Source organism: Aethina tumida, chromosome 2 (assembly GCF_024364675.1).
Source record: "Aethina tumida isolate Nest 87 chromosome 2, icAetTumi1.1, whole genome shotgun sequence".
Taxonomy (NCBI): Eukaryota; Metazoa; Arthropoda; class Insecta; order Coleoptera; family Nitidulidae; genus Aethina; species Aethina tumida.
In genome coordinates, this window is record NC_065436.1 from 28,734,158 (window position 1) to 28,757,591 (window position 23,434).

Genomic DNA, 23,434 nt, shown 5'->3' on the forward strand with positions numbered 1-23,434 from the left:
ATATATGAAAATTCCAATTCAAGTAGTTCTCTAAAAATGCTGGACATGATGTGAATAAGTATGGCGACTAACAGATTACATAACCTCAATGGCATTTTTCATTTGGTCCCAATTTCAATAAACTAATTACATTTTGGCTTTCACTTAAAACTAAGCCAAATTTTTCTTTTAGTATAGTCTTATATCACATCTACTCATAATCATTCACTCCCGCAATGTTTCTTGTCAAAGACACGCTTTAACAAAATGCAATGCGGGAATGCATGAATATGTGTAGTTGGAAAATATTCACATATGAAAATTCCAATTCAAGTAGTTCTCTAAAAATGCTAGATGATATGATGTGAATAAGTATGGCTGACAATCAGAGAGATGCTATAACCTCAACGGCCTTTTTCATTTGGTCCCACAATTTCAATAAACTAATTAGATTTTGATCTTCATTTAAAACTAAGTCAAATTTTTCTTTTAGTATATTCTTATATCACATCTACTCATAATCATTCACTCCCGCAATGTTTCTTACCAAAGACACGCTTTAACAAAATGCAATGCGGGAATGCATGATTATGTGTAGTTGGGAAATATTCATACATGAAAATTCCAATTCAAGTAGTTCTCTAAAAATCCTGGACATGATGTGAATAAGTATGGTTGACTATCAAATAGAAGTCATAACTTCAATGACCTTTTTCATTTGGTCCCAATTTCAATAAACTAATTACATTTTCGTTTTCATTTAAAACAATTAAATATTTCTTTTACTATATTATTATATCACATCTACTCATAATCATTTACTCCCCCAATATTTCTTGCCAAAGATACGCTTTAACAAAATACAAAGCGGGAATGCATGATTATGTGTAGTTGGGAAATATTCATATATGAAAATTCCAATTGAAGTAGTTCTTTAAAAATGCTTGACATGTTGGTGAATAAGTATGGTTGATAGATGCGATAGCCTCAACTGACTTTCATTTGGTCCCAAATTTCAGTGAACTTCTTTAACAAAATGCAGAAGGAATTCTAATTGTAGTTCTTTAAAAAACTGATTGATGAATAATTGAATAAACTGGTTGATAATCAATTATGGCTAACCATGAAATAGATGCCCTCAATTCTCTTAATTTGGTGTCATTTTAAATACACTGTAATAGTTAAAAATAAAAAGTATGTAAGAATAAATATTACTTTTCTAACTTACAATTTGCTGACTGACCGTCCGACCACATTAACTTGATATATTGGCATTTATATTCATATGTTCATGAAAACCATTATCATTCAAGACAACCAGTTAGTTTGTTAAACCTAAAACCAAAATAATAAGTACACATGTGAGATAATAAATTAATATAATACAATTTAACCAAACAAACAGTAATTAAAATTAAAGTTTACCTGAATAACCAACCAACTAAGAAACGTTTATATTTTTAAGCAAATTTTGAAGATCCTTGTGTATTGTACATAATTTTCTCAACTTAACGTTTACAAACTACGTTTTGTGCTTGAAATCATGAAAATAAAACGTAAAAAGGTATTGACAGTTGTTTATTATTTCATAGCCTACTATTAAAATGTAGGTAAACACAATATTTTGAGATTTTGTTTTATCAATATCCAGTTAAACTTGTCAGATAAGCAGCCTCAAGATATCTTTAACTTTCAGTTATCCCAAATGCAATGTTTTTACCATTTGTTTATCTACTGACTTCCTAACTGCCACATAAGTAAACTGGCAACAATTTGGCAACATTGACAAGATTCATTCAGATTGGTTAAAGTTAAATTTACATCCTGGAATAATCTTATAACACCTTAAAATCTAGGAAATAAAATGAAGTATAAAGTTGGTATTATGTTAGACATCCTATGACTGATATAATGCACTAACGGGGATTCAATTAAATTATTCCATTTACCTCCTTGTCAAACTTTAGCTGCATATTGTTAAATAGTTTAACTTTATAAACTATAAACTTATTTTAACTATAATTTAATCTCTTAATAAGATACTTAACTGGATATTGATACAATTAACCCGAATTGATTCGGTTGGATTTGTTTCAAATTAAAATTAATTCTAACAAAATGGAACATTATTGTTCTTATTTCACATCTACGCATTTCTTTTTGCATCGATAAATGTTAAGACAAGTACCACAGCTTAATAAAATAAATGCAAAAATAAATAAGTATATAAGATTATTATATCAAAAATGCTTCACAAATATTAAATAAAAATAAAATATTAACACTGACCTACTTTTTTAGTTAATTATTTTTTGAATGATCCATTTCATACATTGTCCTTTATATCTTCCATAGAAAACATTCAAGTGTCCAATTATTTTGTGAATCCTGCAACAAGGAAGAAATTAAATAGATACAGTAACAGATAAAATATAAATATAATCTTACCTTAGTAATTTTCCAAAAGAGGATTCAATTTTAAAGTAAATGTTGAGGTTTAAGCTTCTGGAGAAGTGTTAATTATTTTCTCAACTGTATTTGTATATCGTTCTGGAGCTACTGAAAATTTCAAAGTAATAAGAATACGTTGTTTATATTGAATCCATGGAAGCAAGACATCAAATGTTTCCACAACAATCAATTGTTACATAGCCTCCTGATTATATGTAAATAGAATAGAAGGAAATAACAAGTGTCTATGACATGAACCATAGATTTAATACCGGCATTACTATTGTTATGGTAATCTTATACGACTTAAAATTTTTATTTAATTTCCAGATAGGAGGTTATGAAACAAAATTGCTTATTTTGATACCCTTTACAACTCTTTGTTGCAATAATTATGAAACACCCTGTGTACAGAAATAATAGCACGATTTCTTCCACTATCCGGAGAGTATTACATGGATCCAGCAGTCAAAGTTTAAGAATTAGCTGGACCAAAGAGTCAGTGTTATACAATCAATTTAGCAGATATCATAAATAATTAGTATCAAGAATTATAAATAACTGAAACACACATTTACAACTGCGATGTCGCCAAGTGTACCTAAATAGTATCATGCTATAACCGAAAACTACTCTAATTAGCACGCTTAGCAACAGTACAGAAAAAAATATATCGACAAAGAACCACATCGAGAATACAATTAATAACAATCCAACTTTATTTATATGTTAACTCATCCAAATCAGATATACCCTTCAAAATCCAATCGTTTCATCAAATACATTCAATAAACAATTACACATCAAAAATTAATGTAAAACATACCTGATTACCAAGATTTCAGCCATTTTTTAACCGTCGACTTCTATGTTTCCTATCCAACTGCCCATTATTTTACTCGTTTAAAAATAAACAACCCCCTCCTCTGCAAATATTTTTCATAATAATATTACGTTATTACAAATTAATAAGTTAAATATTCTTTCAGTTTTATCTGTTAATCTACTTAGACGACAAATAAACAGAAATTCAATTTTTAAAACGGTGTTCAGCACACTTCCACCGTATCTATTACAGTTACCATCCACCTTTAAAGGTATACCTGCGGACAGATGGCACTCTATTTCTTTAGAATGTTCTCTTAGCGGTAAATTCAAAATATACAAATGGCCCATAACACCACATTGACCACATATTAAATATCAAGTGTCTGTGATATGAGTCATAGATTTAAAATCGTCATTATTAATCTTATTGTTATTTTATTACACTTACAATTTTTATTTAATTTCCCGATAGGATGTTATAAAACAAAATTGCTCATCTTGATATCCTTTAGAGTCAGTGTTATACAAACAATTTAGTATATATCAAATAACTAATGCCTATGTTTATAAGTAATAAGATTAACAACTCCGATATCTCTAATTAAACTCAAATACTATCGTTTTAACCGAAAACTGCCCTGTTCAGACGCCTAGCAACAGTACAGAAAAAATGTCGACGAAAAACCACATCCAGGAAACGATCATCCAAATCAGATATTCTCTTCTAAATTCAATCGTTTCATCAAATACATTCAATGCTCATGTAAACAATTCCACATCAAAATTAATGTAAAACATACCTGTACAAGATTTCAGCCATTTTTCAACCGCCGGCTATCCAACTGCCCGCTATTTTACTCGTTTTAAAATGAACAGTCCTCTATATGAACCTACAAACATTACATTATTACAAATTGATAACAAGTTAAATATTCTTTCAATCTTACCTGTTAATCTACTTAGACGACAAATAAACAGATATTTTTATTTGTAAAACGGTTTTCACCAAACTCCCTCCATATCTATTACAGTTACCATCCACCTCTAAGTGTATGTCTGCGGACAGATGGCACTCCTTTTCTTTTGAATGTTTTTTTACCGGTAAATTCAAAATACACTAATAACCCATTACACCACATTGACCATACATTTGAATAAATATGTGGCATATTTTACATTATTTACTTTTATTCATTGAAAATTTATGAAGAATGGAATCATTTGAATTTATTATAATGACTATAGCCTGAACTGCTTTTCTAATTTATTTTGAACAAAATTTAATTTCCGGTTTCGCCGGAAGTGACCTTACTATTTTCAATGGAACAACCTGTGTATATTTACATTTTTAAATTCTTCACGTAATTGAAAAAAAATTGGGTACACAATATGTTACATCTAAAAGCAATAGTTTGCGAATCATTAATTTTGACTATATTGTTGGTCTAAAATTTTTGAACAAAAAACGTCTTTTAAGATGTAATTAGGAATACTCCCGGGGTGTTCTTTATTTAGGTTCAATTTTGTGTATCTTAAAACACCAACAATTTTGTTTTTATTTTTAAATTGAATGTTAAAAAACCTTGAATATGATGAATGAATATTAACAGAGATAGTGTGAATAGATATATAGATGCTTAATCGTCGATACAACAAAATATGTTCTAGAAAAATTGTTGTAAGTAAATAGTTTTACTAGGAAATGGAGTTATCGGAACCTGAACTTTGATGTGCTGCATTAGCAGCACAAACCATCATAAAATACACTATGGATAGTCCACAGTCAACACACAATGCGTTAAGATTATCAATAAAGAGTCATAATGTTTGGTGTCCTCCATTGAATCCATTAATTACTCATAAACAATTTTATCAACCATCCCATAAAACGGACCGCAATTCCCTTTGTTGAACACCCGCGTCCCACTGCAAGTCAACAAACTAAACCTCTGACCCTTGCGATAAACCGTATCGCCGCAGACTCTCGCGTAGCGATCATAAAACATTCGTTAATAAGATGGCGACGGACCACATTTGTGTTATACTGGTGCTGTTAATTGCGTGTACGCGCGCCCAATCCGACAATAACGACTGCTCAAAAAGTTACTTGGACAACGCTTTAAAATCCGTGAGGGAGACACATGGAAACACCACCTTGTGGTCGAAATTATCGGAACGTGAGCCACCGGAAGCTGTCGCCACGTTCGAAGTGCAGCGACATCAGTACGTTCTGCACATCTGCAAGTGGAAGTTGCCGTTGCACAAGCAGGAATACGTACTCTCGAATATCGGGCTGATCTACATCGAACCGGAAGCCTTTCCCACCAATAACAGCACGTATGTCGTCGATTTGCACAAGAATTACCTCGAATCCATCCGGTATGGGGTCTTCAGCAACACAGGTAATGTGGATTTCGTTCAGAAACAAAATTGGATATGTTTAATACGAATATTTATGTTCTAAAGTACACAATATGTAGACTCTGAGTATTTGCTATTAATGTTGACCCAGTTATTCGAATCATCAACTACAAACTTTCCTAAAACAAAGGACTGAATTAAAACTATTTTTGTTGAAGTTGTGTAATTAGTATCAATATTGATTTTGTAAATAAATACTTCTTAGATGTAGACATACATCTATTTTAATTGGAAATAGTTAAATAATTATATTGTGTCTGTTATTTTAGGTATAATTGCCCTAAACCTGAGCCACAATGATATCGAATACATAGACCAGTCCGCCTTCGATAACATGAAACATCTGGAAATCCTGGACCTAAATCACAACAAGCTTCGCAATTGGCATTCGAACTTTTTCACCAACAGTTACAACGTTCGTCACGTTCACGCCAGCAACAATCTCATCAGCTACTTGCCCGGATATATTCTTAAGAATTTCAAATGTGGTTACCTCAAAGACACGTCTTCGATGAAGTTGTCCTTCGCCAGTATTTTAACTATGGCGGCGCATGAAAGTTTCTGCTCCTTGGACTTTTCGAGGAACAGGATTTCAGGTGTTTCCGACAACGCTTTTGCAAACAGGACCAAATTCGGTTATATTAATTTGTCCGGAAACAAGATTAAGTCAGTGCCGCCAATTTGGCTGGAAGATTTCAAAATGGTCTCGTTTAATTTGTCCGAGAATAGAATTAAGGAGTTGTCGTTCGAAACCAAAAAGAAGTTGCATGCGTGTATTTTGTGTAACATGACACTTTAGGCCTCCATTGAGGCTTTATAATTTTGTATTCTAATTTATAATGATATATTTATACAACTTACATTTAGTTAATATACACATTGGCACATTGAGACGTGTATTGATTTTAATTTAACAAAAAGAGTGTGAGCACTTTAACAACGTAAATATCCGCTTATTTATGATGGCACGCCGATTTTTTAACGTTACGACGAACCATTAATGGAATTGTTACACATTATTCAGCAATAAAGTGAGTGGTGCTTCGATAACATCTAGAAGGAAATTATTTCTACTTTTAACACGATATTCGAAATGCCTCTACTGTAAATTTTATGAATGTTTCTTGCGTCAGAATGTAATTTCCGCGTCCAGACATTCTGTTAACCGTCTGGATAATTTTAAAGAGGCATCTCAGTTTTATTGCACACTTCAAATCCCTGGATTTTAACCCACATTTATTTTTCGAGTGGTTTTTGATGCGGTTTAGGAAATTAACGGCAATTACTTACTTATCGAATTAAAAGTAATGCCTCGTGTTTTACATTGATGGCGAACGATAACCTCATTTTGGGACTAGGACATTTTTCCAATTCACCTGATTGGGTGTACGGTTTAATCTGTATATAATTGCGACGTTAAAAAGTCGCTGGAACCTCACGTCCGGGTAATAAATTCTTTCGGGGGCGAGAGGGCGTTGAAGCGTTCCAGTTTTATAATACACTGATTTGATTTATGTGACAGCGGCCCTTTTCCAGTCTGGAGCATATAAAGTTAATGATGGCGGTTTAGCGGGCTGAAGAAGGGTGCGTGCATCTCGTATGCAGAATGGCCTGTTTCATTTTCAGCGCTCACGTACGGATCCGGAGGTATGTGGGCCGCAGGACTAACGGGACGTCCGTCTCGACGCTCGTGAGCTGAAATATCAACCGGTTCGCACCTAGGCGAACGCAATAAAAAAATTCCACCTTCACGACATATCTTTATTTATATTTTTTATGCTCTGGTGGGGTGGTTTGTGAAATGTGAGCTCGTGATTATGGCGGAGATGTTTCTGATGTTTGCGAGACATTGATCGAAGTTGAGGTATTTTGGTAAGCCTCATTATTCTAAGAACGAAACGGTCACAACCGGTTCTGACGTTCAACATTGGCATTCGGCGCGGAAAATTTCAGTAATCTTGGTGGAATTAAGCTAGATAAATTTCGGAGGGACGATGCTCCCTGCTCCGGACATTCAATTGTTGCTAGAAGGAAGGGGGCGGATGTGGGTCGAGGAACGTTTTGCTAACCCGGTGAATATATTTTAATATGCTAATCCCACGGCCAAATGTAATAAGAAAGAAGTAAATTGATCGTTACCCATTCTTAGTTGTGCAGCTGGTTTGACCTAAATATTTTGCCCGACGAATTAATATCACACAACAACACCAACGACTCCATTTGTACTATTTTTGTAACAATAAATTTCGACAAAAAACTTGTTTACAAATTGGAGAAAAATTCTGTACTTTATATGCCAATATGATTTTCCTATAAATTTTGGTGTACTAAAACTGAAAATTGCACTAATTTTTATTATTGAAGCATTATCAAACAATAAATTTTTGAATTGTTTCAATAAAAGAGGAAAAAAGTAAAATTAGTCGAAAAGCTGAATTTTGGTTTACCAATATAAAATTCATAACTTCATTATTCGATTTTTATTTTCAGGAGCTTATTTTTTTCAGAAAAGTGTAATCGACCACGAAAAAAGTAGATTTTACTTTGTAATTTATATTATTAACAGTCTAGTATGTGTAAGTTTAGGTATCAATTTTTGGCCAAAAAATTTATTAAGTTATTAAAATCGCTGACATCTGAATTACTGAACAAGCCTCAAAACTATATTAATAAAAGTTGTAGAACGTTCATTTATCTTTAATTTGAATGATTGTTTAGCCAAATCGATCTATTAGATCTTAAATTATATTCAAAAATGTCCAAAAATTGAAAATAATAAATAAAGTAATTTCGTTTTTTCCCGACAGAGGATTTAATTGTATTTTTTTGCACCCAACTTCACACTTAAGCCGTATAGTTTTATATGCATTGAGAGATCATATAGCAAGGCTTGTGTGTGAAAAATTTCAATCGATTCTACGTATTAGTTTTTGGTTGGTGCCCTTTTAAATATGGAGAGCGATAAGCAGTATTTTTAACATATCTTACTGTTTTACTACAGAAAGAGTAAAAATGCTTTTCAAGCCAGAAAGAAATTGACCGATGTGTATGGAGAAGGTGTGTTAACAGTACGCCAGTGCCAAAACTGGTTCGGTAAATTTCGATCCGGCAAATTTGATGTCGAAGATGCATCACATTCGGGAAGGCCGGTTGAAGCTGATAAAGACGCGATAAAGGCATTAGTTGATGCGAACCGGCGATTAACAACACATGAGATCGAATTGAAGTTAAATTTATCAAATTCAACAGTTTATGACCACTTGAAAGGCCTGGGATTATCCTCGAAGCTCGATGTATGGGTTCCTCATGTTCTCACAGAGAGAAATCTGTGTCGCCGCATTGACGTCTGAGATTCGCTTCTCAAATGTCACAAAAATGATTCGTTCGCATCATCACTGGGGAGGAAAAATGGGTTGTATACAACGTCAAACGCAAGATGTCATGGAGCAAAAAAGATGAACCGGCTCAAACCATTTCCAAAGCCGATATTCACCAAAAAAAGGTGATGCTGGTGGTATTTTAAAGGAATCGTTTTTTTTGAGCTTTTACCGGATAACATGATTAATTGGGAAGTCTACAGTCATCAGCTGGACAAACTGAATGATGCACTTCAACAGAAAAGGCCAGAAGTAATCAACAGGAAAGGTGTAGTGTCTCACCAAGAAAACGCGAGATCTCACACAAGTTTGGTCACTCGCCAAAAGCTTTTACAGCTTGAATGGGATACAATGCCACACACACCATATTCTCCAGACCTGGCACCATCGGATTATTATTTGTTCCGATCACTCTAAAATTTTTTAGTCGGTAAAACCTTCATCTCAAATGAGGAGGTCAAAAACCACCTCGATCAGACCAAAAATTTTATGAGCGTAGAATTATGCTACTACCAGAAAAATGGCAAAAGGTGTTGGACCAGAACGGCCAATATATAATTTAATAAAGTATTTATTTATTATACGAAAACTGTCTTTCATTTCCACAAAAAAAAAAAAAAAAACGAAATTACTTTCCGAACAACCCAATAATTTTAATGACTTTCATGTTTATTGACTCCAAATTTGTTTGAATATCTTTGTGAAATTTGATAGACAAAAGAGCTGTAAACCAGTATAATTCGTAAAGTTTTTTCAGCATTTACAAATTGGTCCAGTGAACGTCCCACTTTGACTTCCATTACTTAGCCGAAGTTCTGGGAAAATTTGAAACAATACTCCTGGAGATTATCACAGGCCAGGGAACTTATTTGAAACATTAACACAACTGTAACTTAATTTTTCGTAGGAAACATCGAATCTTAGCCGGTCCAGCGGGCGCAGACAGTTCCAAGTCGTCACGGAATGCTGATGCATTTTGATATGCTAATTCCAGTTGAAAACTTGATACTTCTTTCGCGGTGAATTACTGCCGCGAATGAGGATTTGAATAAAAGTCAAGGGACCCGGGCCGCTGTCGTTTACAGTTTTTCTAGGGGCACGTCTGCCTTGCATATTATGCACATAATATACAGTTTTGTAAATAATGCAAGGAGAAGAATGCCGTAAAATTTGGTTTGAATAAATGACAACTCCGCGAACTACAATGACGTGAATATTTAATGGGGGCGTTCTTAAAACTTGCATTTTTCCTTTGTTCTTTATAATATTTTATATAAATACTAGGAAAACTGTCAACGCTACATTGGTGCATTTAATTAATTGAATTTTTTCATTGAAACAGAAGACTGTGATTGATTGTACAAGAAATTAAACATCAAGGGATGGCCGACTCTTCGGTCTCTTCCATTAACAATTATATTCATATTTCCACCCTAATTGTCTTTACAGAAAAAAGGGGAAGTGCATTTCGTTTAATTATTTCACCCACGTTAAAGGCAAATCAATCTTCTCACCGTGGTCACGAATAGTCCGACATTATGTCGTTAGGGTAATAATGCAGCTAAGATATATGTGGAATTATCATCAAACGAATTTTGTTTTAATATTTCAACATTACCTAAATGGGCTAATTACATTAACGAGGCCAAAAACAAAATTCTGCCATGCTGCACAGTCGTAACAATCACAATTATATCACCCTATGATTTATTTAAACCTTAGTATAAAAATAAATAAAGGTACCCTAATTTCAACCGGAAATTACTCATATCCATAAACTAAGTTCGCACTTCTGTGCCATCAAAACACTTCTCCTGCTGTTTTTTTATGCCGAATGTCTCGTAAAAGATTTCGTTGAACAAAAAACTTTTCTTTTTCATTTAAGTCTCGGTTTTATGGCTTGTCTATAATATTTTTATCCTGGGTGGACAATAAAAGGTCCCGTTTACCCACTACAAGACATCAAATTTGTTATTACGGTTATGAATCAAAAACCGTATACAAGAATAATATAAAGGTCAGGATTTTGATACTAATTAATTGTTATTAATTGTTTTATCTTTACAACATCATTTTTCTGGGAATCGTTTGATAACAATACGCCCAATACGTTGTTCGTAAAATATTTTCATTAACACTCATTGTCTTATAAGCCTTACGATTATTTACCAAAAGATCAACCATATCATATACGTGTTAATCTGTATATAAATACCTGAAACACTTGTCATTGTTTATAGTAGAATAATTTTTTACTTGCAACACCATCAAGATGGTGATTATTTTACTAGTTTTTATGTTACAATCAACAGTTAATTCTACTGATGACTTCTTTAAATTATCAATTGTGCACATGAACGATTTTCATTCCAGGTAAGAAAATACTTTTAAATTGCATACAAAATAACCAATGATAAATAGATTTGAGGAGACTAATCTGAAAGGAAATCCTTGCGACACAAATTGCGTTGGAGGCTTCTCTAGATTGTACAAACAAATTGTCGATATTAAAGAAAAGAATACCGACATAGTTTTACTAAATGCCGGCGATAATTTTCAAGGCACTATATGGTATAATATTCATAATTGGACTGTCGTCAGCCACTTTCTTAATAAACTTCCTTTTGATGCGATGGTGAGTGTAGCTTATAATTTAAAATTTTCATTATCTTCAGTGTGTTCATTGAAATAATATTAAACTTTAATAAGGTTAATGCTCTAATTTAAATTCATCACTTTTATTTGATAACACGGTTATCTTTTTACAATCAGTACTCATTAAAATACGTAGAAAAATGTGAACAATACCTATAATACACATGTATTTTAGACCTTGGGAAACCATGAATTTGACAACGACATTAAAGGAGTGGTTCCTTTCATAAAATCTTCTAATTTTCCGGTTGTAGTCTCTAACATAGACACCAGTTTAGAACCGTCCTTCCAAAACATTACTACGAAGAGTGTTGTAATTGAAAGACAAGGCAGAAAAATAGGTTTAATAGGCGTCATTACAAAATCAGCAGCCGTATGTAAAAGAAATTTTTATAAACAAGATGTTCACTACTATCAAATTGTAGCAAATATCTAATGCTGGTAAACTAATATTCCTAGATGAATCCGAAAGCATAAACGCCGAAGCAGAACGGTTGGTCAAAGAGGAAGGCGTCTTCACCAATATCGTAATATCACATTGTGGATACGATGTTGAAAAAGTTTTAGCTAAGCAAGCCAAACACAAGATAAGCTTAATCGTTGGTGGACATTCCCACTCATACCTTGGAGGTACGGCCCAACACATTACCTCAAATTTCTTTATTAAAAATTAACTTTTAGATGATGAGCAGTTTAAACCAGAAGGATCTTATCCAACTGTTATCAAAAGGGATGTTGATGGAGCCACAGTTTTAGTAACTCAAGCATCATCACATAGCAGACATCTTGGTAACATAGATGTTTACTTCGATTCATTGGGAAATGTAGTTAATTGGACCGGTTCTGCAATATTCTTAAGCCATCATCTACTTCAAGGTTATCACAATAGTCTTAGTAAATTCCATTGTTGACAATAGTTTTTTAGATGAGCAAATAAATGAGGAGCTCAAGCCGTGGAAAGCTACAATAGAATCCATCGAAGGTCAAATATTTGGCACAACTAAGGTACCTTTAGAGAAAAAGGAGTGCAAGTATGAAGAATGTTTATTCGGTAACTTGGTGACTGACCTAATGGTTTACAGTGTATGTATTATTATAATTATTTGACCAAATATTCAATAAATGATTTTAGTACGTTAATAAGGAAGATCCTCAATGCCCAAGTTGTTGGACTTATGCCTCCATTGCTTTATTTAATCCAGGAGGATTCAGAGCAAATATTAAAGTTGGAGGTAAATTATCATATTATAAATATATTTTTGTTACATCTACTATTTTAGATATAACGTACAGAGATATAGCCACAGCTCAACCTTTTAAGAACACGTTTGACGTCAGCGACATTGAAGGAAAATACATTAAAGAAATATTTGAAACTGTTGCTGGCACCAATTACGACAACGGAAATGCTTTCGTTAGCATTAACATGTTACAAATCGCAGGAGTTCAAGTTGTCATCGACTTAAATAAAGAACCAGGAAGAAGAGTACAATCGCTAAAAATAAGATGTAGAAACTGCACCACACCAGTTTATGAGGATTTAGACGAAGGCAAAATTTATAGAATTTTGACGCCTTCTTTCTTGACCAAGGGAGGTGACGGCTTCCAAATTATTTCCGAGAATATCAAGAATACCCAACTTGGCGAAGAGTTTGACTTGGACATTTACGAAAGATACTTAAAAAGTTATTCACCAATTTTCCAAGAAATTTTTGGTAGAATTCATATTATAGGCTCAGAAAAAATTAAGAAACGTCACATTGAATAAATCATCTAGTGTATTTTTAAATGTTTCCCTTTTTATTGATTCTCCAATTTCCTAGAAAACAATGGAAAAATGTACTGAAACATAAACCCTAAATAACTCACCCCCTGTTGATAAGTTTTCGTTTGCTGTATTTCGAAATTTATTTCTGTGAAATAATATACCCCAGTTGTTGGTAGGTTATTTATTTAGTTAAATCGTAATAATCGACCTTGCGTGTGATCCTAACGGGAATAGAAGGCACGTCTCCAGATCGCACGCAATTGCTTCGGGAACGTTATTGATATCTCAATCTATTAACATTTTACGATAAAATATTTAGTTTCGTGTAGAGAAATACTGAATAATTCAGACACAATACGAATTTGAATTTTGTTAGTTCAAATTAAGTTATCAATCAGATAACGAATTATTGAAACAACGGGAATTAGTTCAAAAAAGATTTTACGTCCACAAAAAAAACGCAAAATTCCATTTAACGTTAACGAACGAGTATCAAACACCCTTTTTATAAAATTATCATACTTCAATTTTGTTGGGTGATTCTAATTTTTAGGTAAGCACTTAAAATCTGTTTAATCAGGATGTACAATGAAAAGTTCTCAAGAATTCATATTCTAGCGATAATCTGGGCATTTAACATTAATAAACATTATCAAATTGTAGTCTTTGAAGTTTTGCTTTGTTGCTTCAAATTTAATTAGTCACTTTCGTTGTTTTAAGGTTCCTTAGACAGAATAATTAAAACCACTCCCGGAGGAATTTCGACAAATGCTTTACTACATCCAAAAATTAGTAAAGGAATTTTGATTATTCTCTTGTTATGCAAGAAGAAAATTCATAAAAGTTTAGAAGTTTCTGACGTATTCAGATGTTATTCAGTTATAAAATGGATATTTGATTTGTGTTTACCTTAAGCTCGTTCAATACATTTTATATATTCGTTATTTTAAAATATTAAACGTAAGTAAATAGTACATACGGCGTTTGCGGAATTAGCCGACATAAATAAATAAATATGAAAGCATAAAGTATGTTTACTCTGCAGCTATTAAAACAAACCGGATGAATTATGAACTAAGGATTATCCCCTAAAGAACATTTTAATAAAACTACGCAAAGTATTTCTGGTGTTATTCACTTGAAGCATATTATAATATTAGGGAAGTTTCATTCCTAAATCACTCCTCCAAATGAAAGGACAGGACTTATCTTAATTTATAAATCCGGTTAAATTGCAGTTTTAAACAGACTGCAGTCTGGCTTTTGTAAATGATTACACAGTTTTCCACCATCGGGCATACAAATTGTGGTATTACGGCTCACTTGTTCTAATTACATTGAATTTTCATGTAGTGTTAGCGACTAAAACTCACACATCCACTATTTATTAAATAGTTGCCTGGTACTGAGAACGGCCGGCTATTAAGGGGCGTTATTGCCCGTTAAGGGAAACAAAACCATATTGCATCTCTCGAATGCCCTTCCGAAAAACTTGTCTGCAATTCCCGAATTGCCCCACAGCACTATTCGAAATGCAATTTTCCTGCTTTTATGATATGTTGGCCCGCATTGGCAGTTCAAATGTACCGGAAACATCCCCCTTTGTGAGCCTTAGCCATTAATGAATTTGTGGCTAATACCCTGATTGTCAGAAAAATATATCACTTTCTGTTTATGATTTTTTGATGTACTTTCGTGTAGACCACGATTCTCTGTCCATTAATTTAATTATTTATTCTGTCTCCGGTGGATTGCACCAAACCCTAAAATTTCCAGGTGAACAGCTGCACTTTTATGCCCGCCAATTCGTTGCCGGTGCTGGAGAGAAAAATGAGAAGGACTTTGTTCGGATCCGTTGTAAATAGGCAACAAACGAAGGACTGGGATTGTGCAGTTAAAGTTGGCGCTCGTACGACGCCAGATCCCCACAGCAGCTGCATAATGGATTCGAAGTGGCTGTGTCGTAGGCTTATCTGACGAGAACAGCCGTAACATATAATAAACAGCGGCAGAGCACGGCTCCATTCAACGTCCATTAATATCAATATGTCTTCTCGGGCCACGCAGATGCTTATCTTGAAAAATATGCGGGGAAAAAGTGCGAAAAATAATTATTTCAATATTTAATTCGCAAATAGAGTGGCGACAAACTTGGCACAAATGCGAATTTTAATTAATTGTCCGGCTAGACCGTTTGTTTGAATTTGTGTTGACGTTAAAAGTTGCTTGCTAATAAATCAGTGAGTTTTTTAATTAAATGAGACCAAGTTGTTTATAATAGTTAGCTAGGTACCCTAAATAAAACTTAATAATTAATCGATAACATTGTATTAATGTTTATTGTCAGCAAATAAATATTAACAGTTTTCATGTACACAACAATTTACACTGTACAAACAAATAAATAAAATCCTACATATTTACAAAATAAATAACAAATTATATATAAAACAATTTGGTCAATTATGATTACATACTTCAATAGTAGTACTGTCTACAAATTCATACTCTACCGACTCTTCTCCTTCTTCGTCTAATAAATCATAGATACTTTCAGGTGGTACGCAAGTGGGCATACAATTTCCTGTTTTCACATAATTGAAATCATATTTCAATAAATTACAAGGGGCAGGATGCAAACCGGGTCCGTATGGAAAGTCATCGTTCGGACAACCTCCCGAAGGTGAAAACAAATCTATATTTTTCAAGACAGAAGTGGACAAATGGTTTGTGAACTCATAATAGTCTCTCGGATATTTCTTTCTGAACATCCTCATTGCATTTTTGGTTTTTTCACTTTGATTCGTTTTTAATGATTTTGTAAAGGGCTGCGGATTGCCGGCCCAAGAACAGCAGTAGCCTCCAGGTAGTGTTGAGGATTTTCCAAACTTGTTGTCTGTAAAAAATATTTGTTGATTAATTACAAGTCGTCGGTCCCACATCGCCCCAATTCGATATAAACTGCATATTTTTACTGAACACAAATTCTGAAAAAATTTCTAGTTTCAACCAAAATAAACATTAAATCTATTTACCTTTACCTAAATCAAATCTGATTGGGATTATTTGCGAGTTCCTTGAGTACTTCGAAACAAAAGTGCTTCGGAGTTGTTCGTCTCTCGAAAGAAACTGACATTTGCTCAGGAGGTTTAAGTAATGACCAGCTTGTCTTAGATTAAAAATGTTATTAATGGCACAATTAGCTCTCCCTATTAAATTCCTGATTGACTCCAAAGTTGCATATGCACTATCCACTGTGTCGGTTTTTTCCAAGGTGTTCATGGCTTGGGTGTAAACGTAGAGCACTTTCCTCAATTGGCTTAGGATTTCCGACTTCTGGGACATATTTACCTCCCTATAATCAAATAATTATTAGTGATAATTACATTTATAAGGAAAACTAACCTGGCGATCATAAAATTGATATATTCCGCAAAGCCGTCACTAAAATCTCTGATGGTAGTCCTCTTTAAAAAGAACATAAACTCGGCCGCCATTTTGGTGAGCATCAACAACTCTTCTTTCATTGAAATAATTCTGTCCTCAATTTTTTTATTAAGACCCTGAGCTTGTTGAAAATACTTTGATGGGCCGCCTTTGTTATCATTTTCTTTTAAGGTCACATGCCGAATCTCGTATTCCAGCAGATAATAAGCATACATGTGGAAAATATCCCTGCAGTGACATTTCTTGCATTTCAAAGTATGTGAATCGAATGCTGGAGTGGCGGCCAAGGCTGGATCACCCACTATTTTATGGCGTTGACCATTAATTAAAACTGGAGCGTAACATGGTGCTTTGCAAAAGAACACGTTCACGCTGTATTTCTAAAATTATCAAAAATAACTAGCATTTCAAAATGAAGGTGGGTCATTAATGGTACCTGAACTTTTCCAGTACATTTGGCGTGGGTGCATATGGAAACTGGTGTGGGAATTGATTTGATTTTAAGTTTAATAATGGGCACGTCAAATAAGTCTTTGATTTTGTGGGTGTGTTTTCTTTCGTCGATTTTGGTTCTGTGTCTTTGGAGAACTGCCATGTTTACGATGAAATTATATATTAGGTCTGCCATTGGTTGTAACAACAGATGAATGATTCTTCTACAATCATTTATGCTGCGTTTTTCCAAGGTCTCATAGGGAGGAAGTGGAGATCTGTCTACATTTCCCACAATGTACTGTATTAACCTAAAAAACGTAAATTAATTTAAAAGCTTTCAAAATCAACATGATTTAAAATAAAACTTACTTCCAGCATTGGTCTTGTGAGATGAACCAGCTCTCCTGGTTCACCATATTGAGTGTTTCATTCAAACTAATGTTATTCTGCCGTGCAATCAAATATATGATTGGTTCGTTCTCAAATTGGAAAATGTTGTCATCAAAGGAAATTTTAACCTTAGGGAACCGTTTCTCGATCTCCTTGATGGTCTCCAGTATGAACCTCTCCGAATGACCCATGCTGTAGTAGTATTCTCTCGTGGCAGTGAAACAAAATATAAAATTTTTTGCGATCCTCGGCCCCAAATTTAAAATCAACCAGTTCATGGCGTTGACCATGGACCTCGAAAGTGGACCAATTAGGGGCTTCATCACAAAGCAGACTCCGTGCAATTCGTACCGTTGAGATATATAATGAAGGATGTACTCGAAATTGTTTTTGTCGTACGTACAATCATCTTCTATGTTTGCAAATCCGGGGGTATCAATCAAACGTACGGTTAACGAGTCATTCCATATTTTGAACGAGTAGGTTTTTATGTCTTGGGTAATGGGTAATCCTGCGAATCTGGAGAACGGGTTCGGAAGTGTGCCGGTGGTTACAATGAACTGGTGGCTCGTTTGGTCTTCTATGTTGTAGAGCGCCGGGGCGAATGTGATTGGACCTTTATCCAAGGCGACATTATAATCTTGGGTTATTAAGTAATTAGCGAAAGCGTTAACCAATGTTGATTTTCCAGCAGCTGCATCGCCAATCAGCAGGAGGTTTATGTCTGATTGATCCTCGCTAATTGTGGCCATTTTGACAAATAAACTGTAAGGAGATATTTGAAGGTAAATATGTTTAATTACATCGGTTTGTGTCGGTGATAATTTTACTCACATTAGGACAAAACAAAACACTTACACACGTAAAACTGAATTGAATTACAAATGCTAGAGATATATTAACATTTTTTGAATGAAAAAACAAAAGTTTTTATAATTTTTTAGTATACAGGATTGTTAAAATTTAGTAGTCGTATTTAATTTATATTAAATTAAAACGTTTTTCCCAAGTAGGTGAGTTTCGCAGCATCTATAATTGAGCACCATAGTGAATAGTTCTGAAAATGTTTACGTTGTAATTAAGACAAAAATATGGCACCCGACAAAACCTTTATCGAGCCCATTAATCGTCGGGCATAAAGTGTAATGCAATTGAATTTTAATGTGTGTGCATAAAAGTTGGCAAGGCGTGTACATTCAAGTCACATTGTTCCCTGTAATAAAACACGTTTTCTCGTACGTTATGACTTCACCGACTTTATCGGAGATTTTTTCTTTCGCTGGCACTTATGATGTATTAGGCTTCGCGGCGATAAAATTTTACAGTAACCAGTAATTAACTTGGATTTTTGTCGCGTGATTCCTTCGTTCCTTGTTCGTTCTCTCGTAAATTGAAATTAACAAAGTCCTTAAGACAGAGTTCACTAGTAATGCGACGATTTGAATATTCCGTCACGTAGCCGGCTACGTTTCCAGATTTAATGATGTAGTTTTCGATTAATGTACCCTTAATTGGATCTATTTTATAGTCACCTTTGTGACCCAGCTCGTAAATCCGCATTTCGCGGACAATATGTCCAAAAATTTCAAAAGAAAAAACCGGTCCTATGGGATACAGGAAGCTCTTGTACAATATTAATATCCTTGTCGGTGCTCGACAACGTTTTATTCAGTTTACATGAAATCAGACTGCCGACATATCCCATTTGAATATTTGTATTCTTACGTCGCTTTCATCTATGGCATGCCTTTTGACATCTCAGAGAGCCCACCTTGCATCCATCATCAAAGGATTCGGGTTCTTGCACAGTCCGGACGTTTTAATGCTCCGCTTTCTATGAATTTTGTATGTACTGTTCTGGCCCCCTCGGCATTAAAATTAATGTCGGCTAATTTCGTAAAAATAGTGCGTCTGTGGTAATGGACTAGTAACGTAGAAATATTGTATTATTTATACACGACTTATTTATATCAATTAATTATTTAACAATTATAAATGCTTGTAACAATACAACAAGACTCGTTAAAACCTAGCATAACCTCAATATGTAATGAAGTGTAATTAAAAAACTATACGTACATAAAATCTCTATATATCTGTGTTGGTTATTTCTTCAAATATCCGGCCACAATAACTAATCACTATGATTCTAAACTTGAAGTAAATAAACCAATATTTTCAAATTGAAATCTTCAACGGACGTAGAATTACCTGTCGTGGTAGTTTGGTTGCAAGTTAAGAGATGGTGCCGATAATCTGTGATAATGTAGACATCTGTGTTGATAACATCCAAGTGACGAGTTGCGGTGTCATATTATATTTTAAATTTTTTTGCACTCGATATATGATATTTTCAGCGTTTTTATGGTAATTTTGGTGCAAATTTGCTAAAAATTTAATTCTTTTTTAGTTTCTCTACGACATTACCACAAAAACTACACTATTTTTATGAAATATAATACATAGTTATTTTATTCACATTTTTTTGTGGATTTACTAAGTATACTCAAAAATATATTTCACACATTTTCATATTTCATAATTTTCTATTTAATTTGTGAATTATAAAATTTTTAGTGTGGTTTAGTATTTTTTTTACTGGTTCTGCTGTATTAAAATTAATATCGATTTATACATCAAGTAACGTTAGAAGTATTTATATACTATATATTTCCACCAATTAATTTACTAAGAAATAAATACTGTTTTGACAATAGAATGTGACATGCTGATTTCAGTGAACGTGAAAGTTTACCGGTGGGTTTTGATAGTTCATTTAAAAGATGGCGCCATAATATGTTTCAATGTAGAACTCTGTATTTTTAACATCCAACTAACGTAACATGCTCTCATTTTTTGTTTTTAATCTGCTTGATGTATATTTTCTGGATTTTGATCGTGATTTAATGTCAAATATGTACATTTTTTTTAATTTTTTTGTGTCATTTTTTAAAAAAAATTCATTATTTTCTGATAATATTTAAAAAGTACAGTTATTTTGTCCATATTAATTTTGTAAATTTAATTTTTAAAAACCACTCCACAAATGTGAGATACATCATAATTTTTCATTTACTGTTTCGATTATGAAATTTTTTGTATGTACTCTTCTGTCCTGTAGCATTAAAATTAATGTCTAAATTAATTTTCTAAAATTTCTAAAATTTCTAAAATTTCTAAAATTTCTAAAATTTCTAAGATTTCTAAAATTTCTAAAATTTCTAAAATTTCTAAAATTTCTAAAATTTCTAAAATTTCTAAAATTTCTAAAATTTCTAAAATTTCTAAAATTTCTAAAATTTCTAAAATTTCTAAAATTTCTAAAATTTCTAAAATTTCTAAAATTTCTAAAATTTCTAAAATTTCTAAAATTTCTAAAATTTCTAAAATTTCTAAAATTTCTAAAATTTCTAAAATTTCTAAAATTTCTAAAATTTCTAAAATTTCCAAAATTTCCAAAATTTCTAAAATTTTTACATTTTTTTTAGTCTTTTTGCGACATTTTTTACAAAAATTTCACTATTTTCTGAAAATATTTAAAAAGTACAGTTATTCTGTCCATATTATTTTGGTAGATTTACGTTTTAAAAACCATTCGAAAATTTATTTCCAACAAAATTTGGGATACACCATAATTTTCCAAATCTAACATTTAAAAAAACTGTTCCTATCATAGAAGTTGTTTTATTTATTTCTTAAAATTTTTTATCCCAATTTCCTTATAATCTTCTACCTCTAACCAATGAACTAATATCTGTAGCTTGAAGACTACAGCTTTCCACTAGGTCGTGATAATTTCCTTTACAATTTAAAAGAAGGCGTCTCAATGTGTTTCAATGCAGAATTCTGTATTTTTATCATCCAACTATTATGTTGTTGCTGTTATATTTGGTTTACGACTTTATATTTGATATACGATTTTTTCTGGTTCTTTATGATGCTTGTTAATTTTAATAAGAAATTTTCTTTTTATTCTCTACTCTTCTCTATAAAAAAATTTACATACATAAATTGTATAAACGTGGAATTTTAGTTAAAATTTCAAAAACGTGAGTTAATTTACGATTCCTGAAAATGTATTTATTGTCATTTCATATAAATTTTTTTATAAACCAGTGATATTAACTAATTTGAGAATAAAAATGTTATTGTATTATATCCCAAAAACTATGAATTTCATCATCAATAATTTAATTTTGGGTTGTCATAGAAAAATCATAAGTATAAAAAATTGTCCTGACCACTCAGGATTATAGTTACTAATATCCTATAGTTACTTTATTATTATAAATAATATAGTAATAGTAATAACTTAAGGAGTAATAAAATATTAACAAAATAACTTACAAATCGAATTTAAAAATTTGTTTCCATTGAAAAAATTCTGATTAAATTAATTCATGTTTATGTCTTTGTACACGCTTGTCTTAAATATTATTAATTTAAAATTTCCATCATTCATCACAAGTTGAAAAGGGCAAATATCACAAACGCGTCTGTGCGAGCGCAGAATTAATAATTCCGCCGGACCCTAATTTGGCGACTTATGAAAACCGCATCGAGCGACTAAAAGCCAACCGCGCAAATCCATCATTCATCCTGCCCAAGAAATAAATAAAATACATCAATCAGAATCCGGATTCATATTCGAAAAAGGGAGCAAACCAGTCAAAACACTTTAATACAACTGATGAATTGCCCCGGCGACTTGAGCCGGTCCTGCGTTTCATTTATTTCGTTGCCGTGTGCCAGACGGACGGCCACAAAGGACAGCTCCTGCCATATTCAGAAGTCACCTGCTGAAACTGCGGCATTTCAGGAAATTGAACGCAAATTGATGGCACCGCTTCGGTCCCGACGTCCAGGTAATTTCGTGCGATACAACGCATATCAATTATACCGGCCACGACCCCGGCGCAATATTTAATATGCGATAGTTTGTCCGACATGGAAATGCAATTTTTCCAACCGTGTTGCCGGCCACATGTAACCGGAGCAAACACATATTTCGCACCGGCCGAAACTATGCGCCCGGCTGTCCGGGCTACATTTCGAGTCTGGTCGATGTGGACAGAAGAACAAATAATTTAATTAGGCGCAGCTGAAAGGGACGCGTTTCATTTGTGCCGTGTGCCGAGACGAATGGACCCGGTTTTACGTCAAATGAACGAATGTATTTCCGTTGGTCTAGCACACTCCGAGGGACCATAACTCGTCGTTGTCCTAGGACAAGATAAACGGTCGCCACGGCCAGGAAATGTGATCTGAGTCACTTCGAAAACATCACTGATGTAGCGTCGATGCAACATTATCACCGACCGTCCCGGTCTTGTTTAAACTTTCCGGCGGCACACGTTCGTTATTTCATTTGGGCATTTTAAAACTTCTCGGGTGCTCAACTGAATAAAAACAGGTTGACCAAGTTGATCCTAGATATTTTCGTCGTAAGTTCGCAAGTGCAAAGTTGCAGCAGCCACTCGAAACCGGATGGGATGGGTGAGAAGCGTCGGGCGCGAGATCACGTCGTTCTGCTTAACATCGGGATTTAATAGTGCGATTTCGCGTTTAGCTGCTGCTTAGCACCTCCGATAAGATTTGTGGCTTTCGGTTCGGTACGCCACGTGCTGCAATTTCGACGCTCGCACCTCGGATATTCATAACGTTCGACGACGAATATTCAACG

The 23,434-nt window shown here is 33.6% G+C and overlaps 3 protein-coding genes and 1 long non-coding RNA gene across 10 annotated transcripts; 2 read left to right on the plus strand and 2 right to left on the minus strand.

Annotated features, from left to right (window-relative positions):
* Positions 1–1,117: 1,117 nt before the first annotated feature.
* On the minus strand, positions 1,118–2,588 carry LOC126264592 (uncharacterized). 4 transcript variants are annotated; one of them, XR_007547274.1, is made up of 4 exons: positions 2,428–2,588; positions 2,273–2,367; positions 1,208–1,314; positions 1,118–1,151 (listed from the first exon to the last, which is right to left on the minus strand). It is a non-coding gene; the product is annotated as an uncharacterized LOC126264592 (long non-coding RNA). The 4 variants fall into 4 exon arrangements; XR_007547273.1 differs by having other exon boundaries at positions 2,269–2,367; XR_007547272.1 differs by lacking the exons at positions 1,118–1,151; positions 1,208–1,314 and adding an exon at positions 1,543–1,831 and having other exon boundaries at positions 2,269–2,367.
* Positions 2,589–5,218: 2,630 nt separating this feature from the next.
* Positions 5,219–6,570, plus strand: LOC109599260 (toll-like receptor 6). The gene is made up of 2 exons (XM_020015218.2): positions 5,219–5,660; positions 5,949–6,570. Exons 1-2 carry the CDS (start codon positions 5,276–5,278, stop codon positions 6,476–6,478), a joined length of 915 nt encoding a protein of 304 aa, XP_019870777.2. The 5' UTR covers positions 5,219–5,275; the 3' UTR covers positions 6,479–6,570.
* Positions 6,571–11,340: 4,770 nt separating this feature from the next.
* Positions 11,341–14,141, plus strand: LOC109599253 (apyrase-like). The gene is made up of 8 exons (XM_049963242.1): positions 11,341–11,429; positions 11,478–11,691; positions 11,887–12,084; positions 12,137–12,341; positions 12,393–12,587; positions 12,637–12,794; positions 12,844–12,943; positions 12,992–14,141. Exons 1-8 carry the CDS (start codon positions 11,353–11,355, stop codon positions 13,477–13,479), a joined length of 1,635 nt encoding a protein of 544 aa, XP_049819199.1. The 5' UTR covers positions 11,341–11,352; the 3' UTR covers positions 13,480–14,141.
* A 1,650-nt stretch (positions 14,142–15,791) lies between these two features.
* Positions 15,792–19,502, minus strand: LOC109599257 (uncharacterized). Of its 4 annotated transcripts, none has more exons than XM_049963239.1 (6): positions 19,477–19,502; positions 17,731–18,516; positions 17,363–17,669; positions 16,885–17,306; positions 16,521–16,834; positions 15,792–16,375 (listed from the first exon to the last, which is right to left on the minus strand). In XM_049963239.1, the coding sequence occupies exons 1-6, from the start codon at positions 19,485–19,487 to the stop codon at positions 15,939–15,941; spliced, it is 2,277 nt and encodes a 758-aa protein (XP_049819196.1). In that variant the 5' UTR covers positions 19,488–19,502; the 3' UTR covers positions 15,792–15,938. The 4 variants fall into 4 exon arrangements, with proteins under 4 accessions (XP_049819196.1, XP_049819195.1, XP_019870771.2 ...); XM_049963238.1 differs by having other exon boundaries at positions 16,515–16,834; XM_020015212.2 differs by lacking the exon at positions 19,477–19,502 and adding an exon at positions 18,586–18,641 and having other exon boundaries at positions 16,515–16,834.
* Between the last annotated feature and the right edge of the window lie 3,932 nt (positions 19,503–23,434).

Coding starts and splice junctions, on each gene's coding strand:
- LOC109599260 (XM_020015218.2), top strand. CDS start 5,276: ATGGCGACGGACCACATTTGTGTTATACTGGTGCTGTTAATTGCGTGT. Junction 5,661..5,948: donor TGGGGTCTTCAGCAACACAG/GTAATGTGGATT, acceptor CTGTTATTTTAG/GTATAATTGCCCTAAACCTG.
- LOC109599253 (XM_049963242.1), top strand. CDS start 11,353: ATGTTACAATCAACAGTTAATTCTACTGATGACTTCTTTAAATTATCA. Junction 11,430..11,477: donor ATGAACGATTTTCATTCCAG/GTAAGAAAATAC, acceptor AATGATAAATAG/ATTTGAGGAGACTAATCTGA. Junction 12,795..12,843: donor CTGACCTAATGGTTTACAGT/GTATGTATTATT, acceptor AAATGATTTTAG/TACGTTAATAAGGAAGATCC.
- LOC109599257 (XM_049963238.1), bottom strand. Junction 17,307..17,362: donor AATGTACTGGAAAAGTTCAG/GTACCATTAATG, acceptor TGATAATTTTAG/AAATACAGCGTGAACGTGTT. Junction 16,835..16,884: donor ATCAATTTTATGATCGCCAG/GTTAGTTTTCCT, acceptor ATTTGATTATAG/GGAGGTAAATATGTCCCAGA.